Below are 11,176 nucleotides of genomic sequence, written 5' to 3' on the forward strand. Positions count from 1 at the left end.
AAAAAAGAATCATCATCCCAAGAAACAAAAATAAAACAAGAAGAAGGTATATGCCATAGAAATGGGCCTTTGGCAGCAACCCAGGAAAACAGAACTAATCAGCAAAGAGAAGTTTGAGAATTCCACAAGAGCAAAGTCTCTATTTGGTCCCTGAGAGCCATGGGCTGGAAAAGCAAGACAGTGGGCGTCCAATCCTAGAGGTACCTTTAATTAGCTAATGACTACTGGGTGATGGGCTTCAGTTTCTCCATCTATAAAATGTTCACGGCCCTGCTCCTAACACTGCTGCTGTGGAATTCTGCGCAGAGACTTTAAGAATCCTCTTCTGAATTCATGAATCCAGAGTTTGTGGCCAGCTGTGCAGCACCTGCCTTCATACTTCACCACCCCAAAAAAGGCCTAATGCCAAGGAGCCATTATGTCCCTATCTCTCGAAAGCTCCATGTCAGGCGGCCAGCTAGCTCTGTGTGGACAGACAGACAGACCTAGATTAACCAGAAGCATTCCTTGGTCTGCGTTTGTAGATGCTACTGGTGGGAACCACACAGTCATTCCTATGGTATTCTTATTACCCAAGTATGAATTTCCTTAATCTGGTACGAATTTCAGCCTCCTTCATCTCTCCTACACCAACTCCCTCCCTTCCAAAGTTGCTTTCTCAGTGAAATGCTGATGTTCTCCTCAGCCTCTCTTGGGGTGTCCCAAAGAAAGCTTGCAGTTGCCACCTAAAACTGATTAGTCGAACACAACATCAAGTTCATGGATTATGACTAGTTTTTTTAAACAGGAGAAAATAGAATAGAATATTCTATAGATTCTATTAGATTCTATGGATTTTAATAGAATGCTCCATCCTTATGAGCTTGCCAGGCTCTTGGTTTGGGCACTGAGAGAGAGAAAGAGAATAAAGAGAGAGAATAATGTAGAGAGAATAAATATACTGTAAAGCCCTTGTTGCAATTTTATACTTATGTGGGTTGGTGTGGGTCTCTATTGGGGGCTTGGTTAAAAAAAAAAAAGACGGAGAAACCCACATCCTGAGGCAGTGGGATCCTACTCTGGGGGTGAATGCCACACACACCTATCCTATCTCCAGCCCTTGCGGAGGATGCAAGAACAGCAAATGTTACTTCGAACTCAAAGGCCCATCCTGCAATTCTAGGCAACAGACCAGACTGGAAAACAGTTGAAACAAACTTCTGACTCTCTTACAAGGTAGCACTTTCATTAAGGCAAAAAACGGGATGCTCAACAAAAGACCAAGCCATCCGGGTAAAAGTTTTGCCTCAAAAAGGTGCCTGGCACCGGGGAGGCTCAACACCAGGCAGCCGGGGAGAACCTTGTCCCTGGGAATGCAGGACCCTTTGCTCCCAGCTCTTTCTCCCCGCCTATGGATTGACTGGGCCAACAGCAACTGGTCTGGGGACTAGAAACCTCAGGAGCCCCCCTCTCTCCCCCTCTTTTCAAAATTTTTCTCTTTAATTTTTCAAAGTGCACATCTCCCTAGAAATTGTCCCTGGGAAACACGAAAGCTCGCAGGCTCCCGGAAACGCCTCCAGCTGGGAGCAGAGCTGGCCCGCGCTGCACACCGAAAGAGAGGCGCTATTCCAGCCGGGCTGTTGGACTCCCGGGGCGGGGGGGGGGGGGGGGGGGGGGGGGGGGCGCGGAGAGGGGGGCGGAGTGCGCCGCACAACCTACCAGCTCGGAGCCCACGACTGCAAACGCTCGCAAGCTGAACCCTCCGCTTCTCAGCCGGGGGGCCCCGCTGCTACCCCGCCCCTACACTCCGTTAGCCGAGGATAGAGGACTGGACAGCCCCTTTCGGGCCAGCCCAGCTCGCGATCGCGGGGGCTGGGGACGAGGCCTGCCCGGGGCTGGAATCGCGAACCTCTTCCCGCTGGGCAGCGGCCAGCGCTGTCCGAGTTCCCGCAAATCCCTCCCCGAGCCCGGACCTGCCAGCCCGACTGCGTGCCCCGGGGGCGCGTCCGCTGGCCCGCTCATCGCCACCTGCTAGCGGCCCCGGGATCCCGCGCGGGAGGTGGGAGGTGGGCCCGGGAGCCGCAGCTTCGGTGCCGGGGTGGGGACGGGGCAGGCCGCGAGCCGCCGCAGTCCTGTCGCAGAGCATGTCCTCGTCCCCCCGGGCCGGGAAGGCCGGAGCCGCCCCCCGCGCGCGCCCCCGCGCAACAGGCCCGGGTCGGCCCCCGGATGACCGCGGGGCCCGCCGGGCCCACGGGGACGATCGCTCGGCCGCCGCCTCGGGGGTCCCCAGCCCCCGCGCGCCGCCGCTTCCCGCCGGCAAGAGACGCGGGGCCAGGCAGGCCGGAGGCGTCCCCCGCGTTTCCCGCGCCGCTACGCACCTAGCTGCCCGCGGGTCCCACATGGCCCGGGCCGCCGCCTCGGGGCCGCTTCCCCGGGGCAGAGCGCGGCGGGAGGCGCGGAAGCCCGAAAGCCGCGGCCCTGGGCACGGGCGGCGGGAGCGGCGTGAGCGGCGGCCGCGCGGGGCCCCTGCTGGCGGTGGCGCGGCTCCCCTGCTGTGCCGAGGGGGCGGGGGCGTGGGGACCCCAGCGCCCCGGCTGTGTCAGCTGCAGCCCTATTCCAAGTTTCCACGTAGTTGCAAGAGCCCGAAAATTGTCACGTGCACGTCGCCGCTGGGTGGGAGGGCGTGTTTGTCACCGTGTTCAAAAGAGGCGTTTCGATGTCGCCCATCTGGCATGCGAGTGCTCCAATGGGGTGGCTCCCGGCCGCCTTTGAAAAACAAGTGCTTCGAGCCGGCTTCCACGACGGACCGAGCGCACACACACGACCCTGCGACGCGTTTGGGTCCTTGGAATTTCGTAGGCTGGCCCACCGCGATGGTGGGGGAAACTGAGAACACGGTTAGCTGAGGGGCCTGGCTCACCTCTTCTCTTCCCTCCGGTCCCCTCCAACAAAGAAACTGGGGACACCAACCTCTGTCAACCAATACTATGCCCCACTCCGCGGTCGCCTCGGGCAGTCACTGGTTGGCTATATAGAACTTACTGTGTGCTCCGGCCTCCATTCTGGGGACGCGGGGCATTCAGGTGGGAAGAGGCCAGTGAGGCCCCTGATGTCTTGACGCTCACAGCCGCGTTCAAGGTGTTTGCATTGGAGTGATCTCCCCCCCTTCAGGTGGAATGGCGGGGAAGCTCCTGGAAGGGCAGTGATGACTGAAAGTGCTGGGGACGGTTAGGACGACCTCAGGCTGCCATTTCGCCTTTGGTCGTCGGCGCCACAGGCCGCACAGCCTCTCACCCACCATTCGGGTTCGGCGCCCAGCTTGTCTGGTACAGGGATCACTTTCCCAGACCCCAGGGATTTGACCCAATCCGGGAGCAAAGCCCATAGTCCTCTCTTGGGACAAGGCTTTGGCCTACACTGCTCCTGGCAATTCTCTCACCCATTGAGGGCCACCACACAGGGCAGCCCCGTAGCGGGAAGGAGGATGCCACAGAGGTTTCCGAGAGGGACAGTACAGTTTCCAATGAGGCAGGGAGGTGACACATGGTGTGTCATGTGGTGTCACACCAATGTCACACATTGGTGACACATGGACACACCTAATGCACACAACCCGTGTTCTTCTCTGCACTGCTTACTCTGAGTCAAAAACCAGCTTTTCGGTCTAGCTAGTGGTCTTTTTGCTTCTAGAGTCTCAGCTCCTCCCATTTCTTCTGTCCATTAATCTTCCCCAAATCTCACATTGCATCATTTCCAGTTCAAATTCTTCAGTGGCACCCCCATTGTCTACTATAGATCAGATTAGGTAGCTGGGCATTTGAGACTCTTCACAATTTTTGCCACACCCTTCCAGTCTTAGCTTCCTCACACACAGACCACTCCAGTGGTTCCCACTCTGACTGCACGTAGGAATCATCTGAGGGCCTTTTAAAAATCCTGTTCTCTGACGCCTGCTCCCAAATAGTCTGATTTAATTGGTATGGGGTATGACATGGGCTTTGAGATTTTTCAAAGCTCCTCGGGTGATGATAACATAAAGCAGTTTGGGAAACACTTCTAGTCTCCAAATACTTGGAGCCACTTCCCATTTCCCAGACATCATTCATCCTTTCACTTTCAGGAAACTTGACAAATCTTTTCTCCAATTTTTTTCTCAATATCCCCCAGTTCTATATTTGGGAAAGGTCCATGCCACCTCTTCTAGCATGGCTCTTCTTTTTAGCCAACTTAAAGGAGTCTCTGCTTCCAGAAGACTTCCAGGTTCTTACATGAGGAGAGCAAGTCAAGAAGTTGGTGAGGGTACAGTAGGTTAAGAAGGTGCCTCTAAACCTTCACTACCCTTTGACCAGTTTTCACAAGCCTATTAGAATCTTTTTGTCCTACTGGGCTGCCTGGGGGCTCGGATCATGCTCCCAGCGTCCTGGGATTGAGACCTGCATAGTGCTCCCTGCTCTGTGGGAAGGCTGCTTCTCCCTCTCCCACTCCCCCTGCTTGTGTTCCCTCTCTTGCTGTGTCTCTCTCTGTCAAATAAATAAATAAAATTAAAAAAAAAACAATCTTTTTGTCCTCCTTCTTCCTCTGTATCTTTTATCATGGTTCTCAAAACAATCACATCAGCTCAAAACAGACCTCAAAACAGTCACCCTTCTTTTTAAAATCGTTTCTTCTCTTTCTGATTTTTTAATATTTTTATCAAAATTATACATTCTCACAATTAAAAGAGCAGTCCCCCCCACCACCTGACTTATTCTCCAGAGGCAACCACTTTTACCCTTGCTATCTAATCATTCTGTTGGCTCTGTTCCTGCTTCTAAATAACACTGCTACTCCTTGTTGGGTGGTTTTCCCCTCAGTCTTATGCATCATCAGGTAATTCTTTTTTAGATTGTGCTTGTCTGAAAAAAATGTCACCTTTGATGTAGTTTGGCTGGGTATAAAATTCTAGGTTGGAAATGACTTTCCTTCAAGATTTTGAAACTATTACTCCAGTGACCACTGTCTTCCAGTACCACTGTTGAAAATCTGAACACATCCAGTTACCCATCTTATGTGACCTCTTTTAAATTTCTGGCAACCTGAAAAATCTTTTTCTCCCCAGTGTTTTGAAATTACATGGTGATGTACTTTGATGTATGCTCATCCATCTATTCCACTGTGTACTGGATGGGTTCTTTAATTCTTGACACTCAAGTGATTTAGTTTTGAGAAATGACCTTGAATAATTTTGTGGATTGTTTCTTCTCTTCCATTTTCTCCATTCTCTTTTTTTGGAAATCCTGTTATTCAAAAATTGAACTTCCAGGATTGGCCCCTGTGATAAGTTTCCCTGATGTTTAAATCACTTTTATTTTTTCTTTTTTGCTGGAAGATTTCCTCAACTTTATCTTCTGATTCTTCTTAATGAGTTATTCTTTTATTTCTGATAACATACTTTGATTGTTCCAAGAGCTCTTTCTTATTCTGTGATTTGTTGGGATACCCCATTCTCTTTTTCATGGTTACACAAATTTTCTCATCTCCCTGCAGATATTAATAGTGTTGTTTGTTTGTTTGTTTGTTTGTTTCTCTACATAGGCTCCATTCTCTGGGTTCCTTTTCTTGTTGATGTTTCTTGTTTTATTCTCCTTGTTATGGATTTTCCTCAGATGTTATCTGCTCAGGATTAAGACTAAGGGAACAAGATGTCCATCAGTAGAGAACTGATTGAATAAATCATGGTATACCCACACCATTAAGAACCATGCAGCTATACTAAGAAACGAAGAGGATTGCTATATAACACTATGGACTGAGGCCAGGAAATACTGTCAAGTGAAAAAAGCTAGGTGAGAACTGTGTTGATAGTATGTTACCTTTGGGGTAAGAAGGGAAGGTGAATATTTTCATTTATTTGCTTATATTTTCTGAACAAAACAATGGAAGGAAAAACAAAAACTAAGACAAATCGTTAATTATAAGGAAGAACAGAGCAGGAGGGAAAGATAGGGGCGCTGAGTTTCTTTAAATATACCTTGTTTTAAGACTCTGAATTATAGATAACAACCTGATGGTTACCAGAGGAGAGGTGGGTGGGGGGATGAGTTAAATAGGTGATGGGGATTAAGGAGTACACTTGTTGTGATGAGCACAGGGTAATATACAGAAGTGTTGAATCACTCTATCATAAACCTGAAACTAATATAACATTGTATGTTAACTGGAATTAAAATAAAAACATATATTCCTTGTCTTACAGTTTTGACATTGGAACCATGTGAATATTTAACATAATTGAAAACTTACATCTAATTTTAATGTAGCCTTCACACGCAGCATGGAGCCCAATGCAGGGCTTGAACTCATCACCTTGGGATCAAGACCTGAACTGAGATCAAGAGTCAGATGCTTAACTGACTAAGCCACTCAAGTGCCCCAACTTAAATCTAATTTTTAAAAAGTCGTTCTTAAAATTGAAAACATACTGAAACAAATGACCTTAACTGTATATCAAATGTAGCTTAACCACCCCAAAATTATTTCAAGTTTCAATATTGATATGTTTTTAAAACATATATCTAAAAATACTACTGAGTGATATTTTTATTACTCAGACTGTGTATAAATTAGAATAAGCAAATAATTATGATAATGTTATCCAGAACCAAGACTTTCAGTGTAAGAGCAAAGGAATGCAAATATTAAATCAGAAAAGTTAAGGAAAAATTCTGTAATCTAACTGAACTGGAAATATCAGTATGAACTTGTGGTTTATTGCCTCACTTTGTTCATTCCATCCATCCTTGATGTAATGATGCCATACTGCTGGATTGAATAATACTGTGCACCCCAGCACCCATGAGGTGATCTCTAAACATCATTCCTCTCTAGAAGGAACAAAGACTCATTAAAAAAAAAAAAATCACTAATTCCATGTTGGGGGCAGAGATGTGCAAGTTGAGCCAGGGAGATTTTGTTGTTCTGGAAAGCAAAAAAGCTATCAAAGGAGAATGGGGTTATGTCAAACAACCCAGACTTCTAGAGGCTTCCATTGATCACACATGGGAAATTTAAGCATTTTGAAGTGACTTTTTAACTCTACCCTTCTTTCTGCATTTATTACGTAGAGTTCTTCTTTCCATCTATAATCATTTGGTTGCCCTGAAAAACACCTCATATAGAAAAAGCAGAATAAATGCTTGTTCCCCCACTTTGTTGACTAGCTTTCAGAATAATGAGTTGGTACACTAGTAGCCAACAATTTTTTTTTTATGAACTCTCATGAATTTCTAAAAACATGTCATGTACTTTTCATGTACTTCAATCATTATAATCGTCTTTCTTTTTAAGGCTCTAAGTTCCCGTATTTGAACAGTAGGAGCCCATCTACCAGGGATCACCAGTGGTAGTAAAACCACTGGAGAAAAGATGAATCTGGCTATTTCTTTTCAACCCCATTTGTCAGTCCTATCATCACTAAAACTAGGACAGCCAGACATTAGGTACCTCCTGCTGTGTCGCAGAAGGAAGGACCCAGCAACTCCAAGGAAGAATTTTTGTCTCCCAAAATTAAATCTGAACCTAAGCTAGTCTGTAAATTAGAGATGTTAAACCAAGGATCCATGGATAGAGTTCAGGTCTGTGAATCTGAACAAGAATGTAATTATCATTTTAATTTTCACTAACATTTAACTGAAACTTACCACTGTCTTCAATTATGAATACAGGCAAATTCAAACAAAAAATAAAACTACACTAAAACCAGTACATAAGGCTTTGTTGACAGTGAAATCAAAGATTCTTTCCTATCCCATCATCATTGTTGTGTACACCTCAAAATATTGTTTTTGTTTATACCTACTTTACAATTATGCTAATTATTATACCTGCTGCAAGGTCTTGCTATTTAACGTGTTAATCAAGAAGATGTATTATACGAACCATGAGAGACAATGGACTCTGAAAACCAAACTGAGGGTTCTAGAGGGGAGGGGGGTGGGGGGATGGGTTAGCCTGGTGATGGGTATTAAAGAGGGCACGGACTGAATGGAGCACTGGGTGTTATATGAAAACAATGGATTGCGGATCACCACATCAAAAACTAATGATGTATTGTATGGTGATTAACATAACAATAAAAAATTTTTAAGAAAAGAAGATGCATCATTATATCACAAATTAGTGTTTTTGCTATTTTGAGAATTATAGTTCAATGTAAATAGTTCTCTTTGTAATATTATGCATTTTATTTTATGTATTTAAAAATATCCTAAGAGGGGTGTCTGGGTGGTTCAGTTGCTTAAGCATCTGCCTTTGGCTCAGGTCATGATCCCAGGGTCCTGGGATCGAGCCCTGCGTTAGGCTCTCTTCTCAGTGGGGAGGTGTGCTTCTCACTCTTCCTCTCCCTCTGCCCCTCTCCCCCAGTTCATGTTCTCTCTCTCTCTCTCTCTCTCGCTCTCTCTGTCTGTCTCAAATAAATAAATAAAATCTTAAAAAATATATCATCCTGAGAAGGGATCTATGGACACTGTCAAATTTCCAAAGGGGTCCGTGATCCCTAAAAGATAAAGAATCCCTGCTCTGGATCTGTCAACCATTTTATAGGATTCACAGAGGATAGAGAAACATGTTACCAGGACACATCCAATATGCAATCAACCAAATCCATGGTGTGGAAAATTCTACAGGGAAAATGACTTCCTCTCTTCAGCCAAAAATAATGGTAATAACAACATGGAGAGAGAATGAAGGAGGGGTAATTATAATAGAGTGTAAGAGACTTAGGGACATAATCAACCAAATGCAACATGTTAGCCTGGTTTGAATCTTGATTCTAACAAACCCATTGTAAAAGTAAATTTTTGAGACAATCTGGGAAATATGACACAGACTGCATGTTATGATGACATTAAGGAATTATTTGTTGTTAATTTTGTTGAGTATGATAATGGTATTGTGGTTGTTTTTTAAGTCTTTATTAGAGATACATACCAGGTATCTCTCTCTCCTTTTTAATCAGTGAACTGATATGGTGTCTGGTATTTGTGTTTTTTTTTTTAAGATTTTATTTATTTATTTGACAGAGAGAGATAGCAAGAGCAGGAACACAAGCAGGGGGAGTGGGAGAGGGAGCAGCAGGCTTCCCGCTGAGCAGGGAGCCCGATGCGGGGCTGGATCCCAGGACGCTGGGATCATGACCTGAGCCGAAGGCAGACACTTAACAACTGAGCCACCCAGGTGCCCCTGGTATTTGTTTTAAAATACTCAAGTAAGGGGTGCCTGGGTGGCTCAGTCGTTAAGCGTCTGCCTTCGACTCAGGTCATGATCCCAGGGTCCTGGGATCCAGCCCCACATCGGGCTCCCTGCTCCACAGAAAGCCTGCTTCTCCCTCTCCCACTCCCCCTGCTTGTGTTCCCTCTCTCGCTGTGTCTCTGTCAAATAAATAAATAAAATCTTTAAAAATAAAATAAAATACTCAAGTAAAACAAAACCAATAAAAAGTGGATGTATAGATGAAACAAGATTAACAAAATATTGATAATTACTGAAGCTGGGTAATGGGTTTTATAGGGATTCATTATATTATTCTTTCTACTGTTGGGAAATTGAAAGTTTTTCCATACAGAGAGAGAGATGGATTAAAAGCTAATTGGAAATTCAAAGCAAGTGAGCGTGATTATTAGCTTGCAAGCAGTCAGTGAGCCTCTGAGATAAAGAATCTCTGACATCAGGGTCTTTGGGTTTTCCCTCTGGGCCTGGTCAGAGTAAGCAATCTCCTTTCCAGAAGATGAAGGTCTGGCTGTGTTATGGGCACCTAAGGGATGTATGGGAGTTAGGGGCCTCAGCATCCAGTATACACGTGTTGACTGCTTGCAGTGTGGTACCTTTATTTTCAGCTTTGCCTGGTGTCCTCCAGTCCTGAGACCTGCCTTTCTGCCTCCACAGAGAACAAAGCCCTTGTGACCAGGTGAGGAAGGGGCAGTGGGCAGCTCTGCTGAGTTGGGGCGGGATCTAGAGATCCTACATTTCTTAAATAGACGTTCTACCAAACTTACTTATCCTGTTCATTGGCCCTACTTCCAAAAATATCTGCTGCCAATAGTTTCTGAGACTTTTGGAGATTCTGTTGTGTAAAATGAGCTGGCCCTTGACTTCCCCTCTGCCAACTCACCATCATTTCTCTTGTGTCTGCTAAGTCATTTCCCATTCTTCTAGTAGCTTTCCAGCACCAAGCTTTTACTGCTGTTGTATTCTTTCCTGTTCTCTCTCTCCATATGCCTTTTAAAAATCTCTTTACTATAGTTTTAGTAGGGCTTCAGGAGCCAATGAAACCATATACTTGTGTTCTGTCCACTATTGTCTTCTAATATTCTTTTTAAATGGTTGAAAGTTCTGCCTTTTGAAGAATGTGCTGAATAACACTGCTTCTCCCATCCCACAACCCTGCTCTCACCCGCAGCTGTGCTTTTGCTCTGTGACACTGCATATCCCTTCTTTACGGCCTTAGAGTGCAGAGCCAGATCAAGGGGTGATTTATCTGCACACCTGCCCGTGTTACCTCTAAGGAGCCCCAAAACATTGGAGCCCCAAAGATGGAAAATGTTGTATCTACCCAAACTCCAGGAAGAGTTTTATATGGAATGTTAATGAGTATTTGGAAACACCATTTGGTTGGGGGTTTAGGGGCAGGAAGGATGGAGAGCAACCCTAAGGACAAGTTCACTAACAATGGATGGTCACTGTTTTCCAAAGAGGGTGGATCCTAGTAAGTGTAGGACTCAGCTTGTACTAAGCAGAGTATGTGAAGGGTCAAGTCAGAGATAAATTCTCCAGCCCACAAAGGGAGGCTGACATCCCAGCAGGGTCCCCCTCCTCTGCCTTTGACCTTGTACTCCCCAGTCTGCCCTCTGTGGACAGGTTGAACATGGATTTAAGCTTCATGAACGTGGATGTTCAAAGGTCTCCCTAGGTTTGGGAAGTTCTCATTCCCAAATAGATTCAGCCCAAAAAAGATCTTCTCCAAGACACATTACAATGAAACTGTCCAAAGTCAAAGAGATCATTTTTAAAGAAGCAAGAGAAAAAAAAATTCCTCTCACACAGAAGGGAACCCCCATAAGGCTATCAGGGAAAGATTTCTGAGTAGAAACCTGGCAGACCAGGAGACAGTGGGGTGATATACGGAAGGTGCTGAAAGAAAAAACTGCCAACCAAGAATACT

General features: G+C 45.7%; 1 protein-coding gene across 2 annotated transcripts in view; it reads right to left on the bottom strand.

Moving 5' to 3' along the window:
- The window catches only part of TRANK1 (tetratricopeptide repeat and ankyrin repeat containing 1), a 100,303-nt gene extending 97,836 nt beyond the window's left edge, over positions 1 to 2,467 (bottom strand). For both annotated transcript variants that reach the window (XM_035726657.1, XM_027582772.2), the window contains exon 1: positions 2,358 to 2,467. In XM_035726657.1, the coding sequence (XP_035582550.1) occupies positions 2,358 to 2,380 (23 nt within the window). In that variant the 5' untranslated portion in view covers positions 2,381 to 2,467. The remainder of the gene's footprint in view (positions 1 to 2,357) is intronic.
- Between the last annotated feature and the right edge of the window lie 8,709 nt (positions 2,468 to 11,176).

This window comes from Zalophus californianus, chromosome 1, assembly GCF_009762305.2.
Source record: "Zalophus californianus isolate mZalCal1 chromosome 1, mZalCal1.pri.v2, whole genome shotgun sequence".
Lineage (NCBI taxonomy): Eukaryota > Metazoa > Chordata > Mammalia > Carnivora > Otariidae > Zalophus > Zalophus californianus.